Source organism: Pelophylax lessonae (assembly GCF_965119305.1).
Source record: "Pelophylax lessonae genome assembly, chromosome: 5".
Taxonomy (NCBI): domain Eukaryota; kingdom Metazoa; phylum Chordata; class Amphibia; order Anura; family Ranidae; genus Pelophylax; species Pelophylax lessonae.
This window is the reverse complement of record NC_138772.1, coordinates 353,435,914-353,459,171: the sequence shown is the minus strand read 5'-3', so window position 1 is coordinate 353,459,171 and position 23,258 is coordinate 353,435,914. Positions and strand designations below refer to the sequence as shown.

Here is a 23,258-nt window from a genome sequence, read left to right as displayed (position 1 = left end):
GGCTTGCCTGAAGAGATGAGTTTTCAGGAATCGCCTAAAGATAGCTGTACAGATAGGGATAGGGAATTCTAGAGGACTAGAGAAGTTATAGAGACAAGGAAGGGAGGACATGACAAAGGAGCTAGACAGCAGGAGGTCTTGGGAGGATAGATATTGGTTGATATTTTGGGATAAGGACGGTGTTGATGGGTTCGTAAGTCATTGTTTATTTAATGAATTGTATTTGTTGGGGGATCAGAAGGCAGTGGAGGGATTGACAGAGAGTGGTGGCAGACACTGAGTGGATAGTAAGGTGGATGAGTCCGGCAGCAGCGTTCATTAAAGGCCAATGAGAAGGGAGTTGCAGTGGGCAAGGCCAGGAAAAACAAGTGAGCAGATTATTAGCTTGGTGGGGGTCCTTTGTTTAGGAAGGGAAAATGGGATTTTTGTATTTACCACAAAATCCATTTCTCGGAGTTCATCAACAGACACAGCGCTCCATAAATCATAACTAGTGGGTTATATTGCCTCCTCCAGGAGTAGGACTAGGCAGAACAAAAAACACCTGGCTACACCCCTGTGGCCATCCTCAGCTGGTATATAACCCCCCTCTCTGCTCTAGGTAATAAGTATTTGAAGTATCAGAACTCCATAGAGGGGTGGGTGCTGTGTCCGTCGATGAACAGGATTTTACAGTAAGTACAAAAATCCCATTTTCCCTTTCGTTCATCTACGGACACATCGCTCCATAAATCATAACGAGTAGACTTCCAAAAGCAGTGCCAAAAGGAAAACAACCCAAGGCTAAAACATAAGAGCCCTTAACCAGGACACAGGAGCCCCGTGAGAAAAATAAAGGTTTAAAGAAAAAAAAAACACCCCTCAAGAGGGAACAGCTCCTCCTAAACAGCAGTCTGCAAAACTTTGCAGCCAAAAGAAGCATCCGCAGATGCCAAAGTATCTACCTGATAGAATTTTGTGAAGGTATGCACGGACGACTAAGCAAACTTGCAATATTGAAGCCTGATGACAGAAGGCCCAAGAAGCACTCAGCGCCGAAATTGAATGTGCCATGACAGGGAAAGGTGGAACCTAACCTTTAATGGAATAGGTCTGAGTCACCGTCTTTCTGATCCATCTGGAGATGGTAGCCGAAGAAGAGGCCAGCCCTTTTCTTGGTCCGTCCGTAACCATAAAAAGCAAGCCTGACCTCTGAAAAAAGACTCAGTAGCTGCCAGATACACCCGAATCGCACGAACCACATCCAAGGTATGCCAATCGAATTCCTTGGGATGGCCGGCTTGGGACACAATAAAGGCAACACAATGTCCCCATTCAAATGGAAGTCAGAGACAACTTTGGGCAGGACCACTAAATAGGGATTGCGACAGGATAATGCGGCCAATTCTGATACCCTGCGGGCCGAGGTAATAGCCACTAAGAATGCCACCTTCTGGGATAACGTAGGCAAGGGAATCTCCTAAATATTCTCAAATGGAGGTTTCTGGAGAATCGAAAGCACAAAATTTAAAGCCCAAGGCGGCAATATAACCCACTAGTTATGATTTTTGGAGCACTGTGTCTGTCGATGATCGAAAGAGAAATGTTATGTTGGATATATATTACAGGAGATTAGGATGGCAAGATTTGGACAGGGACTGGACTGATAGTTGTGCTATTGATCCTAACGGAAAAGTTGGGGTAGTGGGTGGAAATATTATGAGCTCAGTTTTAGAAATATTGCGTTTTAGGAAGCAGCGTGACATCAATAATGATATGTTCATTAGTAGTTCAGTCATGTGCAATGAGACCAAAGGGAGGAGCTGAGTAGAGAGATAGATTTGCGTGTCATCACCAGGGTCGACATCAGGGGGGTAGAGCCAATATAGATGTAGGGGGCCCGGCCTTGGCACATCCCCTTTGTTCCTTTCCTTCCCTATATTGACAACTAGTCCTGACTCCCGCTGGTGCCGCCCACTGCATTGGCCTCTGACTCCCAGCACTTGGGACTCTGGTGAGGGGGAGCCTCAGAGCGCTGACCTAGTTCAGAGGATTGGGGGGCCTCAGAGGAGCGATGCAAGTGGGAGAGGAGAGGCAGGCACTGTTGAAGTGGGAACAGCTGTGAGGACTGAGTAGGGCTAGGAGGTGTGCAGTGAGTGCCTTTTTTCTGAATGGGGCTGTCTCTTTGCTATATGGGGATTTTTTTTTTTTCTGGATTGGGCCATCTCTGCTATATGGGGATGTGTCTTTGAAAAGGCAGTGCAGTTAGCGTTATTGTTGTGCCCTGTTTAAAATAGTCCACTTTGTTGTGGTAGCAGGCTTCATATTTTTTGGCCAAAATATAATTCTTTAGTGTTAAATCTTGAAAGCACTGATGACTGGGAATACACTTTTCATTTTCGTGTACTAAGTTGTAAGCGTGTTAAAATAAATGTGGGTGCACTGAAGGACTCCGTGGGATGGCCAGTGGGTGGATTAGGTGGGGCAGCAGTGGGCAAACCCTGGGGAATGTTGGTGGTCAGACCCGGGAGCTCGGGCTTAAAGCGGTGTAAGGGGCTTCAAAATTTCTGATGGCTGTCCTGGTCATCACCATAGCGATGGGCATTAAAATCTATGCAAGGTCATCAACTGACCAAGGAACCTGGCTTAGATAGAGAATATAGGGGTTCTGAGGACAGAGATCTTGGGGAGCACTACAGAATGAGGAAAAAGAACAGCGGTGACACCAAAGGAACGCTTAGGCAGGATGAGAACAAGGAAAGAGCAGTCTACTTATTTAAAATGCAGATGATATAGTGTATATAAAATGCAAATATGTTAAAAAAAGTACATGTATGTAAAATTTCAGGAAATATGAATTTTGGAGTTTTGGTTACCATTTCTAGAAGTTAGCATTTGATAGCATTTACATTTGAACACTGCATTTCTTTTGCTGTACACACTAGACATAAAGCTTTGTTTCTGCTATTTGAACATAAACGCAACAAAGAATGGCTTCATGTCTATGTCATGTGTAATTTTTAATATCGGTTCTCAGTCTGTGCATATAGACAGTGCTCAGTGGAACTCTTGCTCTGCATGTTCACTATAATTCTCAGTGGGGGAGATTTACTAAAACTGGTTCACATAGAATCTGGTGCAGCTGTGCATAGTAACCAAACACCTTCTAGGTTTTGTTTTGGCAAAGTTTAATTGAACAGCCTGAAGTTAGAAGCTGATTGGGTACTACGCACTGCTGCACCAGATTCTGTGTGCACCAGATTTAGTAAATTGTCCGTATATTCTTAATCTGTATGTATAGGCACATGTATGCTTCACATCACGACTTCTCTTGCCCTGTATGCTAGGTGTAATTCGCAGTATGGGCTTCTGCACACCTTTGGTACACTTTGCTGCCCCCTCTGAAAAGGGATCCATGGTGGACCACTTTTCAGAGAACGGCAAAGCAGTGGTTGCAAGGCATTCAGCGAGAGCTACTGCCGGGTTGTGGAGTGGCCTCGTTCATTTTATTAGACTTTGGAAGTGGAAATGCCTGCCTAACATAACCTGGGGTATTGATTTTGCTGCTGCATGGGTAAGTCATCTGTTCTTATTCTGTATGTATCGCTAAACAGCAGATCTCTCTTTCTGTATGCTGAATAACTCAATAACTCAATAACTATCCTTATTATATGTAGTGATGCTGCACAGCAATATTTTTCTTTGTTGTGTATGATTGGTGCAATTCTTAATATTGGTTCTTATTTTGCATGTATAGATGCTGCACAGCAGTATTTTGTGTTTTCTGTATGCTAAAAGTAATTCTTTGCATTTTTTCTTATTTTGAATGAATGAATGTGGCACTACACAACTTCATTTCTTTTGTATGGTGGGTGTAATTGAAAATTGTTATGTCTACACAGGCAATGCATGATAACCCTTTTCTTGTATCATGCAACAATTGTTTGAATCTGCTTTTTATCTGCAAAGTGCACTGCACAGCTTCCTATGCGTTTTGAAAATCCCCATTTTCATTGACTGTTTTCCTATTAAAGCCATTTTAGCCACACCATGTTCTTGCTGTAGAACCTGACACTTCTTTATCACCCTAAAAGTGGTTCTATTGTGTTGACATCCTAGCACTTGGTTTAAAATATCACTTGGATAGATGAAAAAACCCTTAGTTGTTGAAAAGGCAACTTAGCGCAAAAAAATATTTTTAGGAAAATTGTTATTCTAAATTATACAGTGGTTTACATAAGTATTCACTCCCTTCGGAATGTGCTGCATTTTTATAGTGTTATTATTTAGCATCTGATTCACACACGCCTAAGCGCAGCCAAAATAAAAACACAGAAAAACAGCATAAGGGACATAACTTACAGTCAGTAGGATGTGACCCTTGTGCTGATGCCTTTTCTTTTAGGTGAAGTCCTCCTCCGTCGCCCCTCCCACACCCCCACTGTCATAATCTTCTTATTCAGTTGAGGTTAATATAACTAAGGGACCATCACAGGCTCCCATCAAGAAAGCCTGATTATGCAAATTATTTCATGTGCATTTTTTTGGACACTGTTGCTCTAGATTTGACAGGTTAAATGAGGACTAACACCATTTGATTGATGTCTGGGCTTTAACTGGAATAACCTAAAGCTCACCGCACATAACAATCTGGCTGAATAATCCCCTTAAGATCTACCGTAAACTTTGCCCAGCGGGGTGAACGAAAAAACCTGGCAGCTCTGGTCAGAGCCATTGTACTAAACAATCCAGTGTTAGTACAGAGATCCCCCCTGCTGTGCTATTGTGTTTCCCCCCTCGCCAGAACACTCTGGTCAGTGCTTTAAGTTATTGGCTGAAAGCGCTGATCAGGAGCCAGTTGGCAGACCATTTTTGGTAATGCCCCTTCCACAGGCTTCTGTCAGACCTTCTACAGCACACATTGGGCCGAATGTCGGCTGGTTTCTTTTGAACTGGCCGATGCCGCCTAATATTCACCCCATGTGTACTAGGCTTAAGAACTTTGTGCCAAGGCAAGAAAGTTAAGATTTGACCTAATAAAATAAAGCTTTCAAATATTTTTTGTCTTTGGATTCATCCTGTATTAAATTGTATTGTAACTGTACTTTCTGCCCTCGAGTTGTAAAGAACTGTTGGCGTTATATAAATCCCATATAATAATAATAATAATAATAATAAAATATTGTGTCCTTCCTTAGGAAGAACCATGATTGTGTCATATTATTTACATTTTTCTAAAGTGGATTTAAAAATGCTACAGTAGATATTCAACATTTGGAATAGGTTTTAATTACAAAATGACCTTTGTTCAACAAATTGCCTTTTGAAGGCAGTTGGTTACAATAGATTTTAAGGCTCCATGCACAATGGGCTTAAAAAAAAAAAAAATGCCAGTTCCCTACGCAGAAAAAAAAAAAACGAATATAGAACGTTTTGGTACACAGTCCAGACGAGTTTGAGGGCTTAGCGTTTAGCTCCATTTAAAAGCACAGAACCAGAAGGTTTTTTTTTCCCCTGCCTCTAAATGCGGGGCCTCAAATATGCCTTTAAGCATCCGAATGTGCACGGACACATAGGATAACATTAAGCTGCTTCTAAAGGCAAAACACAAAAGTCCTGAAGAAGCAGTGATTTTCAAGCCAGTGGGCATGGTCCCTAAGGAGTTAACCAACAAATGAGATGAACATATATTTTATCAAGACTTTTTCCTTTTTTTTTTTTTCATAATGAATTTTAAAATCTATAAAAAAACTATATTTTCCACAATGGCCTATTTTGTGTTGATCAGCAATATAACATTACAATTTAATCAATTAGATTTTTAGCTGTTGCAATGCATAATGTGAAATATTACATGAGGGGTGATGGGATAAAGGATGTAAGCAAAGCACTATATAATTGGAAGAACTGGAAACAATTGTCTGTCAAAAACATTTTTATAAATATACCACAGCTGTCTTGTCTAAGGCATAACAAGACAGACAATAGAATGTAAAGTAAGATATAAGATTGCCCTCTCCTGTAAGGCAATCGCATCTTCTGCTCTATGTTTTGTGCAGATTTGTGAAAATGTACAGTTAGCATTTACTGTTTTGTGGAAAGAACCAGAAAAATAAAAAAGCCTTTTTTTGCCAAGATTTTTGTTTCAGCACTATAACCAAAAAAAATTCAAAGGTTAGCATAATGCCAAACTACAGGTGTTCTCTCCGTTTAAAAGGCTGAGAAATGAACCCAATGCTTCATACACACAATAAAATTATCGGACGAATGATCATACATTTTTTTCCTCCCATGCTGGTCTCTGTATCGAAATTGAAGAAGTTACTAAAGTTATGAAAATTCTCAGACAGAATAAAAATTCCGAAGCAATATCATATACTGTATTTTTGGGCAAACACTGTGCTGATTTAACGAAAACCTACAATTTTCTTAACAAAAAAAAAAAAAATTTAAAAAAGGGGGAGGTATGGGTGGTGCTGCCTAAGAAAGAAGTACAGATGTATCTAAGAAAAATAGTGAGGCCCTCAAATATGTGCTAAACAAATGGAAAAGTGACCTTGACCAGGATGCCTCTTTTTACCCCCTCAAACCTATGATGAATTCCCTGGGATTGAGTACACTGAAATCACTGTGTAGGTGGTGCCAGTGAAGAGGTGCTTAGCTTACGTCCACCCCATGATCCGGTATATAGAGGTGAAAAGACATACACACTGTGGCTGATGCGGGTGACCTCTGCATTCTACATTCTGGTGAGTGCGGACGGAGGGAAGGAGAGCATGATTGATCATCAGCAATTCACTTGCACAGATCTTTGCACGTTGTCACTTTTTATGGACTCATTAATTGTTTTTGAGTGGTAGACCAACACATTAGGATTTATTATTTTATTATAGTTTAAATTTGAACTATTTATTGCACTTAGTCATTTTATATGTATTTTTTGGGTTCATTACAATTGTTTGCATATTTTGCACACTTATTGCACTTTTAGGTAATTGTAATTTTTTTTTTTTTTTTTTTTATGAATTTTTTTTTTTTTTATGAACTAGTGTGCATTGATTTTTTTTTTTTTTCACCGGTATACCCAGTTTGCACATTTTTTACAGCTGGAGCACTATATAGTACCGGTATATTATGCTTGGATTTTGATTCATGAATTATTGTGTATTTTATTTTTTCCTTACAGATTCCCCACTATAGAGACATATAGGTATTTATTAGAATATATTTTGCTACACCATTACTTTTTCATTTGTTTAGCACATATTTGAGGGCCTCACTCTTTTGCTTAGATACATCTGTAATTCTTTCTTAAGCAGCACCACCCATACCTCCCCCTTTTTTCTAATATCCACATCCCTTTCTTGGGATATGCGAGGTAGGGCTCTTTCACACAGGCGGTCCGCTCTCATCCGATTCCCCATAGAGAGCACTGGGGGCTGTGACACCTCCCTCTCCGCTCTGCAAGCGGAGACGGAGCTGTCATCCACCGGCTTAGCGGATCGATCCCCGCTGAGCAGCACGAATCCGCCTACGGAGGTGGACCGTGTGAAAGAGCCCTTAGGCTGCAGCCTGTTATTTTAGATCCTAGAGATTACATTACCCACCTTACTTTAAAAAAAATAAAAATAGTTTGTGCCTTTGAATAATATCAGATGAACGGTCATGATCAGCTCTTGAAAGCTCTGTATTAACCATTAGATTATCATACGATCGCTTAGAAAATGGTATTTCTCATCTGATTTTCTGATTGGGTGTATGGGCCTTAAGTCTGTATACTGTAGAAAAGCAAGGCAGCTGCTTAGCCTTGCCACTGAAGTGAAGATCAAGAATATGACCCTGAATTAGTTTTTCTTTAGGGTCCTAACTTGGCACCCCCTTTCTCACTTGCTGTGCGTGCTAGCCCCTGTCCACTGACTCTCCACTGGAGTGGTCCCCCCTTCCTGGGCAGACCCCTGGCAAGCTTCCCGGTACTCACGGACACTGTTTTTCCCAAGGTTGCTCTGCCTTCAGCTCCACTTGTCAGCATCCACTGGACCTCCTGGCTCACTACCAAATATTACTATACAGAATATTGATATTCCTGACTACAACTTGCACTTTAAAAGCACTATGTGATCAGTGTTTTATGTTGTCATGGATCCATAAATACAACAATAAATTGCCTGTTGACTGGCAAAAGCAGAATAAATGTCGGTATTTTTTCGCTATTATCATCACAAACACTATCATGAGCTATTTAACAATACCATGAGCTTTTCCACAATATCGCAATAAATATCGTACCGTGAGGTTTATATCGAAATTGTATCGTACCGTGAGATTTTGATATCGTTACATCCCTAGTGTCCACAAGTGTAAGGAGCATTCATCCCACTGACCATCACTTTAATGTATCATGAGTTGTAAATATAGTCATTTTTAGCAGGGGTTCCCTGAGACCTAAAAATTATTTCAAGGGTTCTTCGGTGTTGAAAAGGTTGAGAAAGGCTGATTTAGAGTATTGCTGCCTAAATATAAATATATCTATATCTATATATATATCTATATATATATATATATATATATATATATATATATATATATATATATATATATATATATATATATATATATATACACACACATATATATATACATACACACATATATATCTCAATCCTGTCGTTTCTAGTCTATTTTTTTCTTTGCACTCCACTAATGAGAGACTGTCATCCTTTCCAGAGAGTATTTTTGTACAGGGTACATTCAAGGGATGCAGCATACAAAAATAGTTGAATAATGGAAACAGAAATACACTTTGTAGTGGAAACCACTTCAACTTTGACAGCTGAAGAAGAGAATGTGGCATTGTCTATGAAAGTGCTTAGTTCTTTGGCATACCTTCTGTCACTCAGGATACTAATGGGCAATACAGGTGTTAGAGTTGCTCACTGTTAATATAAGATCTTTTACAATTACTCCAATTAAATTTAATTGAACACATTTACTAAGCATTAATGAAAAATTGTAAAATAGCATATGAATTATGGAGCAGCCATTTAGTGATTTCCTTTAAAGATCATGATAGATAGATAGATACTTACATAACCTGGTTTGTTGCAGATCATGCCTTGTATCTCCAAATAGCTGAATGTTAATTCGAGCTGAAAAGAAAAATAATAATAAAGAATGAGCATACTTTTAAATACAGTCACAATTATATTCTGTATTAAAGTTAAACTATGGTCAGACTTTGGATAATGAAATACATGCATAAGTCATGTACAAGCTTTAAAACAAACCCTCACTGACCTCTGTAGCTGCAGATATTGTGGCATAATTTTCTATGGTGACAGATTCAACAACGTATACTGTGCTTTCAATGTCTCCATCGCCCCTGCAAGCCGTATTGTGTCTAGGCGAATGAGTGGAGCTGATCTGGACCCTCATTCATAAGATCATTATAATCATGCTAATAATCATTTGACATGCATACCTCGCAAAACAGGAAGGGAGATGCGGGTCCAACAACGGTATAAGGGAGGAGGATTCAGCAAAGGTATTCAGCAGCTACATTATAACGTTGTTGGCCAGAGAGAGGGAATAGTCTGCAGCAGGGCAGAATGGAAGACAAAAAAAAAAAAAAAAAGGACAGTAGGAATGGCACACGCAAGAATAAATAATAGCAAAGGTGATTAATTGGCTTATAGAAACAAACGTGAAGTTTAAGATTTTGACAGGAATTCCACTTTGAGGGCTCAGTTCCTTCTGGTCCCCTCCCAGCCTTCGAATTTCCAATGAAAACACAGAAATAGAACAGGAGCAGAATGCGGACTCCTAACTTGGATGGCTATATATGCAGATTAAAAAAATCAGCTTTAATGTTTAAGAGATACAGTATACTGCCTATTATGGAAATCTCAAAATTTCACTCATGAGATAAGACTAATTCTACCACATTACAAAACCCTGGATCGGCCACATCTTGAGTATGCTATCTAGTTCTGGTCATCAGTCCTCAGGAAGAATGTGCTGGAATAGGAAAGGGTCCAGAGAAGAGCAACAAAGCTAATAAGGGGGGGGGGGTGGAGGATGCCAGTTATGAGCAAATGCTAAACACATTAAGCTTATTTTCCCTAGAGAGGAGATGCTAAAAAGAGGAGATACAATCATAATATATCAATATCTAAACGGGGATTCTAGCTTCAGTCTCAGGTCGTTCAAGAGGTCACTCAATAGAGTTGGATGAGAAGTGTTTAACCTTAAACTGCACAAGGGGTTCTTTACTGTTAGAACAGTAAGGAGGTGGAATTCCCTTCCACCAATGGTGGTGTCAGCAGGAAGCATCTTGGTGAACACAATATACAGGGATATGGGAAGTGCTAGAGACACACATACACACGTTGAACTGGATGGACTATGGGAAGTGTTAGAGACACACACATGCACGATGGACTGGTGTCTTTATTTAACCTTCTCAAATATGTAACTATCAAAATGCCTTGATGGATAGATGCAAGTCTGAAAGACTGGACGTTTCTAGACAGGCCGCATTTGCATGTGTACTGCCCTAGATAAAGTCCACACATGATGCTGAGCCTCCATGATTGAAGGAGCTGAAATGGGCCGGACAGTAAGGCTGGGAAAAAAGTTCTATATAATGCTAGATGTCTTCTAGTTAGTAAATAAGACAGGCTTTATCTTACTTCTTGCAGTTCCCAAATTCACAATTTAAGCAGCTCAGTACAGGAGAGGAGCCTGTACAACACTTAAAGTAAGGCTGAAGTTTGGCTTCAAGGATGATTGTTTTTACAGTGCCTGTAACTACAGAGGTTATTAAAGTGGAGTTCCAGTCATTTTTGTGTTTAGCTGCTGACTTTTAATAAACCTGTCCCAGCGATGTGGTCGCCCAAACCCTTGTTTCTCTCCCTCTCCTCTGCATTACAACCGTGGGCACCTCAGTGTGACAGCTTGCGGCTTCACAGACGGGTGCACAATGCGCATGGGCAAGTCGAGCTGCGCCTCCTCAATGGTCAGGCAATCTTCAGGAACCTTTGAAGTGTCCCAGAAGATTACAGAGAGGGAGGGGGAGAGGAGAACTTCCACTCCGATTGCCTAGGCAGTCCGAGCTGTCAAAACTAGGTACCCATCTCCCCCCTCCCCCCCAAAAAAAAAAAAAAGAATTGGCAAATGTGGCCAGGGAGGAGGGTGGTGGGGGGGGGGGGGTTGAGGGGAGTGCTTTGCTTTAAGGGCTTGTTTTAATTCTCATTTACTAATTGTTAAGAATATGTAAATATTTGTATGTCCTGGCCACAGTTCTACTTTAACCCCTTTACGACCGCCCACCGCAGATATACTGCGGCAGGCAGCCGCTCCTTGGCAAAGCAACGTAGACCTACGCCGCTCGCTTTCAGGAGGCTGGGGGGCGAGCGTGCGCCGACGTCGGCGCACTCCCGCTCGTCAGCGGGGAAGCCAATGCGTGTGTCAGGCAGCTCCGATTGCCGCCTGACACCTGCGATCGTTCCCCGCTGAGAGAGAAAACACAGCTGACTGTTCTTCTCCCTGCAATGATCATAGAGCCACTTTGATCCTTCTATATAGGATCATGTCTCTATGGTCATTTCAGAAGCCCCCACCACAGTTAGAATCACTCTCCTAGGCTCACATTTAACCCCTTGATCACCCATAATGTTAACCCCTTTCCTGCCAGTGTCATTAGTACCGTAATAGTGCATATTTTTAGCACTGATTACTGTATTAATGTCACTGGTCCCCCCAAAAGTGTCAAAAACATCAGTCAGGGGTCCGATCTGTCCGCCGCAATGTCGCAGTCCCGCAAAAAAAAAAAAATTGCAGATTGCCGCCATTACTAGTAAAAAAAAAAAAAAAAACAACAATAAAAGTGACATAAATCTTTCCCGTAGTTAGTAGAAACGATAACTTTTGCGCAAACCAATCAAAATACGCTTATTGCGATTTTGTTTTACCAAAAATATGTAGCAGAAAACAAATTGGCCTAAAATGTTAAAAAATTTAGATTTTTAAATTTTTTTTTGAGAATGTCATAGCAGAATGTGAAAAATATTGTTTTTGTTTTTTTTTTCAAAATTGTCGCTCTTTTTTTGCTTATAGCGCAAAAAATAATAATCGCACAGGTGATCGAATACCACCAAAAGAAAGCTCTATTTGTGGGTCATTAAGGGGCCAAATCCTTCCGGAAGTGGTTAAAGAGATTATGTATAGGTGGAAGTATCCGCGCTATGGAGAAAACAGTGGAACGGCTGCTGCCTACCTCAAAAATATAGACTGTGAGGTCGATATTCTAATATATGAAGGATGGTGAGGTAACTGGCGCTGTCAATGGGTATGTGTAACATGTAAAGTGAAAATTTCACAATCAATTACAGTGAATTGTATGCACAGATTAAGACGGCTGTGAGAAAAAACCTCATAGATAATATAAATAATATAAATATAAAGTGCACCTTCAATCACAATAATTAATATATAAATAATAAAACCATATAATAGAGACAAAAACTAGACAGCCATATAAATATAAAGTGCAACAGTGTAATAAGGTTAATGAAAAAATTCTAAAAGAATTACTTCAAAAAAAGGTGTATATAAAGTGCTCAGTGTTGAAGATGACCAGATAAGAAAAAGGTGCTGGTCTATGGGCTATAATTGGTTCACCAAGAAGGGGTGAGTTGAAACAAAACTACGTGTGTCAACCAAGGATGAAAGAAATCTTTAAGAGTGTAAGTGATTCCAATATGATTGAAATATGGAATGTAAAGAATAAAGATAAGGTGATTCCAGTGACAAAAATTGAATAAATGACCTAAAGAAATGTGATAAAGTGCAGAGAGGTCCTGTATTGGACCAGTGAAATATATGCTGGACACAGTATTAATGGTAATGGTGAAGTATTAGCAGCAAAAAGTGGTAAAGTGCAGTAGGTGCTAATTAGCAATGCTCAATCATCAAGACCCTTGAGCTGTGTCGCTACCAGAAATCAAGCCAAAAAAAAATTGCACTACAAAAATAAGGTGAAAAAGTCCATAAAGTTCATGAGGGTTGAAGGTGCAAAGATCGGTGGGTAATTCTTGCGGTGATCCAGGTATCCCGGTGACAGGTGAGGAAAAACAGTGCTCCCCCTTTCCTATCTATCCCGCACTCAACGGAAGTCGGCACCCCTACAGGGGTAACCAGCATGTAGATAGTAGGGTATATCCTCAAAAAGGAACTGCTCCTATATGCCAATCTCTCCAGTACCAGATCCTGGATCCTCTTATCCCATATGCATAATACGTAAAGCAAACTCAAATGTAATGCATGTTCAACAGTGATGTATCCGGGGTCATATTAGGAGAAAAGAGCCTCATATAGTGACGTACTGTTAACAATCTTTCCTTTATTAAATCAAATAGGCATATTACTCACATTTAGTATCAGTAAACAAACGACAGAGTGTAGGGACCACAAGACCCTCTCTCGCGGTGACTTCCTACTATCTACACGCTGTAGGGGTGCCGACTTCCGGTGAGTGCGGGATAGATATGAAAGGGATTGGTAATGAGTAAGCGACATCTTTAGTCGTGAAACGCGTCTACCTTTTGTCCCATGTCTCACAGTTTGAATCCTTGATGTTTATTTGATGTGGAATAATCACTCCTTTTTGATTTCTACCTCGGAGTGCGGTCACTTTTTTCTTTATCAATGTGGAAGAAGGTGCTAAGAAGGTCAGATGAAACCAAAATCGAACTTTTTGGCAACAATGCAAAACATTATGTTTGGCGTAAAAGCAACACAGCTCATCACCCTGAACACACCATCCCCACTGTCAAACGTGGTGGTGGCAGCATCATGGTTTGGGCCTGCTTTTCTTCAGCAGGGACAGGGAAGATGGTTAAAATTGATGGGAAGATGGATGGAGCCAAATACAGGACCATTCTGGAAGAAAACCTGATGGAGTCTGCAAAAGACCCGAGACTGGGACGGAGATTTGTCTTCCAACAAGACAATGATCCAAAACATAAAGCAAAATCTACAATGGAATGGTTCACAAATAAACATATCCAGGTGTTAGAATGGCCAAGTCAAAGTCCAGACCTGAATCCAATCGAGAATCTGTGGAAAGAACTGAAAACTGCTGTTCACAAACGCTCTCCATCCAACCTCACTGAGCTCGAGCTGTTTTGCAAGGAGGAATGGGCAAAAATTTCAGTCTCTCGATGTGCAAAACTGATAGAGACATACCCCAAGCGACTTAGCACAATGGGTAATCGCAGCAAAAGGTGGCGCTACAAAGTATTAACTTAAGGGGGCTGAATAATTTTGCACGCCCAATTTTTCAGTTTTTCATTTGTTAAAAAAGTTTGAAATATCCAATAAATTTCGTTCCACTTCATGATTGTGTCCCACTTGTTGATTCTTCACAAAAAATTAGTTTTATATTTTTATGTTTGAAGCCTGAAATGTTGCAAAAGGTTGCAAAGTTCAAGGGGGCCGAATACTTTGGCAAGGCACTGTATATATCTATACACATACATACATACATACATACACACATATGGGTACAGTGTTTCATGAACGCACAATTGTCATTCAAAGTGTGACAGCACTCAAAGTTGAAAATTGGCCTGGGCAGGAAAGGGGTAAAAGTGTCTGGTATTGAATGTGTTAAACTTAAAAAAAACTTCAGGTGCTTTTATTTTAGCCAATAGAAAGCAGCAGAGGGAGAAGATTAGAGGTGGTGAGCTACTTTTTTTGCCAGAAAACATGCGACAAAACGTTCTTTAAATGCTTGTACAACGCTCATGATAAGAATTTTTCAACCGTTCCTATTGAAGTCTATGGGGCCAATCTATCTAAAAGAGGCTCATGTACTTTTTGGAGCGACAAGCATTTTGCTACAGGCAACAAAACGCTCAGATGTGAACATGGGCTACTGAAATTAATAGGATTTTGTTTGTTGAGAGTATTTGAACTACAGGCTTCAAGCAGATAATTGCATAAGACCCCGTTCACACTGGGGCGACGCTACTTGCTGGGGCGACCTCACAGGTCGCGGTGCGCAGCTCGCACCGCAACCTTGGAGCGGCCGGCACGGACTTCATAACATTGAAGTCAATGCAGGTCGTTCCGGGTCGCCCCAAAGAAGCTCCGGACCCTTTTTCTAAGTCGGAGCGACTTGTGTCGCTCCTATTAGAAAGGGTCCACAGCTTCTCTATGGCAGGCGACCTACGGCGACCTGTCAGGCGACCAGGTCGCCTGACAGGTCGCCCCAGTGTGAACAGGGTCTAAGTGTGAGTGGGGCCTAATACTACCATGTAACAAAATTCACTTTGTTTTGATAAAGATGTGCAATCTCAACTTTGCTCATCATATTTTCCCCTTCAAAAGACTGGGGCTTTTTGCAGCGGACAAAGAGTCGGGTTTTACTTTTTCAATAGGGTTCGGATGGGTCAGGGTCTCCTACCCCATGTTCCGATTCGTTTAGGGACAGAACCGACATTTTGTATTAGCCAGGTTTATTTGTTTTTACAATTTGTTGTTTAGGTTATAAGGGAAAGCAAGGTCACTCATATAAATCTGTAATGAGGGGTTTGCTGTGGTTATTTTCACATAAGATCCATTTTAGACAGGACACTACCTCTGAGACACAGTATGTTCCCTTTAGGGGTGTCTTAGGGGTCGTGGCCATGCATTTTGGGGGTTCCCCCCCCCCTTCGTTTTGTTTCCCCACGTTCTTGTATTGTTCCAGGACCTTATGCAAATTCCTCTATCCTCATTACCTGAAACCTGATTTGCTTACTACTGTTTGACCTGGTTGTATTATGACCTACTGCCCACTTCTAATACCGGTTACCTGACCTTTGTTATCAGCTAGTATATCTACTTGATTTTGATGTACCATTTCTGTTTTGTATTTACAGTTGTTCAACTTTAATAAAAATATTGAGACAAAAGACTGGGGCTTACTTTTAAGGACCCTTTCACATGGTCGGATCTGTTTTTGCACAGCAGGGGATCCGTCCACTGATTCCCTGCTGAGCAAAGCGAAACAGGCGTCTGACAGGTCTGAGTGTGCTCTGCTTATGCAGAGTGAACATGGGCACAGCCCGCTCTGCTCTATGGGCTGTCCATTTACACCCAATTGCCTCTGATCCGGCCAGCCAGAGAGGAACGGATCCCATTTTGCTTTTTTATTATTTGACACATAGATTGCCAGGTGTAAATGGACACAAGCCTGTTTACAGCAGGTGCTCTATAGAGAAGAATTAAGGTTCCCGATCAGTTCCGGCTGAAAAACTGACAGCTGGACACGATTGGATCTCTCATGTGAAAGGGGCCAAAAGCAGTGAATTTGACATTCAATAAACATTCACAGGTGGAAAATCCTTTCCTGTACTATCAAATACTGTACATGTACCAGAAAGATTTACCTGCAAGGCATTAACCAGTTGCCGAGCCTGCTTGAAGTGTAATAAATTGCATGCAGTGAAGTGGAGGGACGCACGGAATGTTTTCGCTCGGTCTTCCATTTACGCAGATACGACAGTCCAAATTACAATGGCGACTGGTGTTGAGAAGCCCCTCTGTGTCCACGACTACAGCCTTAACATGGGAGGGGTGGACTTCAATGACCAGATTATGGCGCCTTACCTAATTGCCCGAAAGGCCAGACCCTGGTAAAAAAAAAGTGTCTGAATATTTATTCCAATTGGCTCTGCTGAACACTTATGTGCTATACAAAGCATCAGGGAGAAGTGAATCCTTTCTAAAATCCCAGTTAGAGATCATTGATGCCCTTCTGTATCCAGAAGGTGCCGTGGCCTAAAGTCACAATCGAGGTGCAGTGATCCTGCTGCATGAGAGGCATTTTCCCGATGTCCTCCCTGGTACCTCTACCCAAAGAAGATGTTGTGTAGAAAACGCGGATATAGGCGTGACACCCGCTATTTTTGTCCCTCCTGTCCTGGCTAACCTGGTCTCTGCATCGGGGACTGTTTCCATTGCTACCACACACTAGTGGAGTATTAGTATAGGGTACAGCATGGCACAGTTTAGAGCACATTTTCACACAGGGTCTCGAAAGATGTTAGATGTTTCCATAAATTTTTTTTTTTTTTTTACAGTTAAAAAAAAAAAACTGTAAAAAAAAAAAAAAAGTTAAAAAAAAAGCCAAAAATGGAGAGTGAGAGGGGTAAAGTGGAGCCTGAAGGAGGTTAAATACCATTGTGAGAGGACCTTATAAGAAAACTCCCAGTGGTTAGCACAATGGGAAATGGAGTATGTATAATGAATTGCCTGTTGCCAATGTTCCAAAGTGTAAGTGTTGTGTAAATCAGATTCCCACTTTAGAATGGGTGAGGTTTTAGCGAGCACCATCTTGTGTTGGATAGTTTGATAGAAAAGCATTATTCCTTTCTGAGAGTGTGTATCCTTTGTTAGGAAGTTCCATATCTTTGGATGGAGGTTAATGACCGGAACAGTGACCGTTTCGATTTTAACTATTTATTTGTATCCGAAAGGCTACTAAGAAATGGATGCCGCTCATTATATCTATGTACATCGACTTTGACTATTGCTCTAGTATTTAAGTACGCTATTCTAGCCTATCATTATCCCCTGAGGAAGTCACGTGACCGTAACGATACGCGTCAGAAGGTCAGCTGATAGGCAAACCCAGAAGTGCGGCCAGAGGACCGTTTGGGGTACACGGACATTACCAAATGAATGGTATCTGCTGTTTTTCATCTACCCAAATGTGAGTTTATACAATTTTCTCTAATAAACTACCTCAAAACTACTACACTATACAGAGTCTCTCCTTTATGTTCCGTTTTTACTGGAGACTATAGGACCTCCCACATCCTACCCAGAGTGTGTTCTACGATTGCCAGTGGATTGCTTCATGCTGTTACCTTACAGCAGTAAGGTAAGGGTGTAGAACACCCAGAAGAGAGTTTGTGTTTTTTTTTTAACCACCTGGTGCTGAAGTTATATATAACACTTGTTCACTGCTGATTTTTTGAGTGTTCACTGTTACCAGTGTCTCACCGATACCAGTATTTTACTACACCATTCACGATGATGGACTTTATATAAAAAACTGAATTTTTGTAAAATCTTACCGTAAAATTCCTTTCTCTGAGTCCTCCAACAGTCGCCGCCCCTTCCCAAGTCTTAACCAATGGGTATTGACCTTTGCTCCACAGGAGTAGCTAGGCAACAAGATTTGTTAATAACAAAAGCTTTTAGCATAGACACATCCCTAGGGGCTGTCCCCTTAGTCAATACCTCCCTGCACCAGCATTCCCAACTCAGTTTGGTAGCATAGCAGTAAGAGTACACAAAAACCCCAAAAGAGGGGCGGGGGGCGGCGACTGTCGGGGGACTCAGAGAAAGGAATTTTACGGTAAGATTTTACAAAAATTCAGTTTTCTCTTACGTCCGACAGTCGCCGCCCCTCTTCACCAATGGGACGTCCCAAAGCAGTGTAGACCTGAGGGGTGGGAGACGCAGCCACAGAAAAAGCAACGCAGTACCCACATCAGAGAAAGGAACCTTACACACAGTAAGAGAACCAACTGGGCAACAGGAAAACGTGCTCAACAGGAGCAACAACCCAGGAAAAAACAAGTAACCCAGGGGTAAAACACCCCAACAGCCAAGGACCCAAAAGACAAGGGTCCCTAAGGCACCGCCGCACTGAGAACTTTACGGCCAAAGGAGGCATCGGCCGATGCCTGAACGTCCACCTTATAGAACTTGGAGAAGGTGTGAACGGACGACCAAGTCGCCGCCTTACACACCTGGGCCACAGAAGCCTGATGCCGGAAAGCCCAAGACGTACTCAAAGACCTGGTAGAGTGCGCTTTTACAGGAAAGGGAGGAACCCTCCCCTTCAAGGCATAGACCTGCACAATGGTTTGTCTAATCCATTTGGCGATAGTCGTAGCCGACGCCGCCATGCCCTTCCGAGGTCCCTCAGGAAGGACAAAGAGGGAATCCGACTTGCGAAAAGGCTCAGTTGACGACAGGTAAACCCTGATCGCCCGGACAACATCCAAGGAATGTAAGGCAACCTCCTTAGGATGCTTCGGCTTCGCGCAGAGCGAAGGCAAGACAATTTCCTCATTAAGGTGAAAATCCGAGATCACTTTCGGCAGAAAGGACGGGTAAGGTCGCAGGACCACCTTATCCTAGGGAGAGCTGCAGGACAAAACCGCCAGCTCCGACACCCTGCGAGCCGACGTGATCGCCACCAAAAAGGCCACCTTTTTGGACAACAGAGGCAACGAGATCTCCCTGATCTTTTCAAAGGGAGCATGTTGCAATACGGACAGAACCAGGTTCAAGTCCCACGGAGGCAAAGGCTCCCTCAGTGGAGGGGCCAAATGGCGCACCCCTTGAACAAAGGTGCGGATCACGAGTTTGACGCCACAGGGCGCTGAAAAAGGACGGCCAGCGCAGAAATCTGGCCTTTAATCGTGGCCAACGCCAAACGCTGGTCCACTCCAGTTTGGAGGAAAGCCAACACTCTGGACACCGAGTATGAGCGAGGGGAAAACCCTTTGGACTCACACCAGGCAAAGTATGCTTTCCAAGTGCGGTAGTAAATCTTTCCCGAAGAGGCTTTTCTAGCCTTGATCAAAGTGGGAATGACCTCAGGGGAGAGACCTCTGTCCTTCAGGACCTGGCTTTCAACAGCCAGGCCGTTAAAGCCAGCGACTGTAAAGCAGGATGGAATAATCGGCCCTCGAGACAGAAGGTCTTCCCGAAGCGGCAGGCGCCATGGAGCGTCGACTGCCAGATTTACGAGGTCTGCGTACCAAGACCGGTGAGGCCAGTCCGGTGCCACCAGAATCACCGTGTGCGGTTCCGAGGCTAACCTGCGAAGGAGCCTGGACAGCAGCTGAATCGGTGGAAAGGCATACATCAGACGATACTGATGCCAGGGCGCCACTAACGCGTCTGAGGCGTCTGCCTGAGGATCGCGCGTCCTTGCCACGAACCTTTCCACCTTGTTGTTTAGATGAGACGCGAACAGGTCCACATCTGGGGAACCCCACTTCGCGCACAACATCTGGAAGACATCCGGGTGAAGGGACCATCCGTGGTGACCACCGTCCACAGCAATGGACGAAAAGACTTGCCACCCGACACTGCCGGGGACTGGAGCCACCACAGAAGACTGTCTGGTGCGGTGACTCAACGAGATCTGCAGATCCAAGGACTGCGGACGCCCGTCCCACTTGGCCAGAATCTCCGCCTGGAGACCCCTGGGCAAAGGGGATCGCCTCGAAGGCTGAGACCATCAACCCCAGACATCTCATGCATGTCCAGAGGGACAAGCTTTGATTGGCCCTGAGGGCCCCGACCTCGTCCTGAAGCGCCCGGAGTTTGTCCTCCGGAAGGAAAACCTTCGCCTGAACAGAGTCCAGAACCATCCCCAAATAGGGAAGGCGAACCGAAGGACACAGAGTCGACTTCGGAAAGTTTATGGTCCAACCAAACTCCTGCAGCGTCTGCACCGTGGTGGACAGGTCGGCCATCAGGCTCTGGCTGGCAGTTGACCGTATGAGGAGATCGTCCAGATACCCCAAGACCGCAATACCCTGTGCCCGCAACAGGGCCAGGACCGGCGCCAACACCTTGGTAAAAACCCGTGGAGCCGAAGCGAGACCGAAAGGTAACGCCACAAATTGGTAGTGTTCCTCCGCAATGGCGAATCGAAGGTACCGTTGATGACCCTCGAAGATGGGGATGTGTAGGTACGCATCCTTCAGATCGATGGGAGGCCATGAACTCCCCCGGACTCAGGGCAGCCACCACCGAGCGCAGGGATTCCATGCGGAACTTGCGCACCCGCACAAAGCGGTTCAGAGCTTTCAAATCCAGAATCGGACGCACCTTGCCCTCCTTTCTGGGCACAGTGAACAGATTGGAGTAAAACCCCCGAAATCTGTCCCGATGAGGCACCGGAACCACCACTCCTTGGGTCCACAGGTCCCGCACCGCCAGGTGCAGATCCTGCAAACGCTCCGGAGACAGCTGAAGATTTGAGAAAAAAAATCTGCCCGCCGGCCGAGAGAGAAATTCGATCTTGTAACCAGATCGAACGATTTCCAGAACCCATCTGTCCTGAATGCGGATCAGCCAAGGTTGGAGGAAACCGCGCAGACGTCCCCCCACCCCAGAAGCTGGTGAGGGCGTTCCTTCAGGCGGAACTAGCGTGGGTTGTGGAACCGGACTGGCCTGATTTTTGCTTACCCGTCCACGGCTTCTTCTGGGAGCCCTGGCCCTTAAAGGGCTTGCCCTTGGATTGTGACCGAAAGGCACGAAAGGACCCCTGGGAGGGCCTAAACGAGAGATTCCGTTTTCCATGGAAAGACCTGTGCTTGGGATTCTGGGGTAAGAGAGTACTCTTGCCCCCAGCAACACCCTTAATCAGAGTATCCAAAGCCTCGCCAAAGAGGCGAGATCCCACGTAGGGAAAATCTGCCAACGTCTTGCGAGAAGATTGGTCCACCGACCAATTCTTCAGCCATATCAGGCGACGGTTGAGCACCGCCACGCCAGACAGGCGTGCAGCCAAAGGAGCCAAATTCAAGTCCGCATCACACAAGTACATGACGCCTTGATGGATTTGATCCACCATGGCCAATGTGGTAGGCGGAGCCGAAGCAGCCACCAGGGTGCGCCTGAGCACCTTCGTCCAATCGGCAACCGCCTGGGCCGCCATAACCGAAGCAAAGATAGGTTTTAGCATAGAACCAGCAACCATGTAGGCATGACAGGAAAGAGACTCCAACCTCCTGTCCGTAGGGTCCCGGAAAACCGGGGTATCCTCAGAAGGAATCGCAGTAGCTTTGTTTAAAACGGCTACCGCGTGATCCACCTGAGGCGCCACACACCAACGCTCGTCGGTGGATGGCGCAAATGGATAAAGCAATTTAAACTTATTCGGCACTATAAAGGGCTTCTTTAAATTGCGCCACTGCTCATTAACCGTATGGTGAAATTCAGCAGGGCAGGGAAAAACCTGCGCAGATTTGCGGGTCCTTTGCGTCCCAAAGGAGGACAGCCTAGTAGGAGGAGCGGGCTCATCCTCCAAGTGCAAAGTATCCTTAATGGAGGCGATCAGCTCATCCATGAGTGCAAGCTCTTCAGGCGAGCCAGGGGGAGAAGTATCAACCCCTTCCACCTCCGCCTCCCCCTCAGACCCCACGAGGTCCAGAGATGAGCGAGACCCTGAGAAGGGCACGCCAGCCCCAGCAGCCACATCACCCTCTGAATCAGAGGAAATGGATAACCTGGCCCTTTTTGCGGATCGTTCAGCCATCAGCATCTGCACCTGAGACACTAAGGATGCCACTACAGTGGCCAGATCAGCCCCCTCGGGGGGTGCAGCAGCCCCCTGGTCCCCCACCAGGGCGGGGGGAAACTTGCTATCCTGAGAATCCATGCCCACAGCAACGAAAGCAAAAAAGGGTACTGTCCCTTTAACACCACGGCGAGCGCAGCTCACCGCACACTACTGCATGCACCGATCCCGCAGGGATAGAGAACACTGAGCAAGGAATGACAGGACAATGAAGGAAAAACCTGGAGAGAGCACAAACAGGCTGCTGCCACCCATCGCTGTCCCAGAGAAAGAGGAAGTGATGCAATAACCGGCTGACTTATATAGCCTATGAAGGCTCCGCAAAAATGGCCGCTCAGGCTGAGGGATCGAGGCTACAAGAAAATGGCGCCGACATGTGCTCGAGCGAGCGCGGCCCACCAAAATGGCGACAATCGGCGCCAAAACACAGCGCTGTACAGGACAGGGCCATCCATAGCAAGTACTGCAAAAAGAAATGGCAGGCCGCAATAGCGGTCGCCGCTCAGGCATGTCTGTCTAATCTGCCCCACAGAACTCACAGCAGAGTGGGAGGGCCCCCCCCTCACAGCCCACAAGAAATGCATCCATACAGGGATCTGACAGGGAGCCCGCATAGCACACAGACATGAGGGTACACACAGCCACAGACTGACACCCACACAGATGGTCCCCACACACAAGGTGCTTACCGTACCAGATGGCGTGGGGAGCCGTCTCAAGCGACAAGCCGCTATCAGGATGACAGGGAGTGCCGCAGCCAGGACGCAGTAGACTGCAGCACAAGACCGCAGAATGGCGTCCAGTGAGGTAGCCACCTCACAGGCAGCATCCCTGCAGCGAACAGGGATGTGTCGTTCATAGCGCCAGGGCGAACCATAGCTGAATGCTCGATGGCAGG

General features: G+C 44.1%; 1 protein-coding gene across 2 annotated transcripts in view; it reads right to left on the bottom strand.

The window, feature by feature from the left end:
• The window catches only part of CARMIL1 (capping protein regulator and myosin 1 linker 1), a 477,665-nt gene that overhangs the window by 288,423 nt on the left and 165,984 nt on the right, over positions 1-23,258 (bottom strand). For both annotated transcript variants that reach the window (XM_082259259.1, XM_082259260.1), the window contains exon 4: positions 9,066-9,125. In XM_082259259.1, coding sequence (XP_082115385.1) covers positions 9,066-9,125 — 60 coding nt within the window. The remainder of the gene's footprint in view (positions 1-9,065; positions 9,126-23,258) is intronic.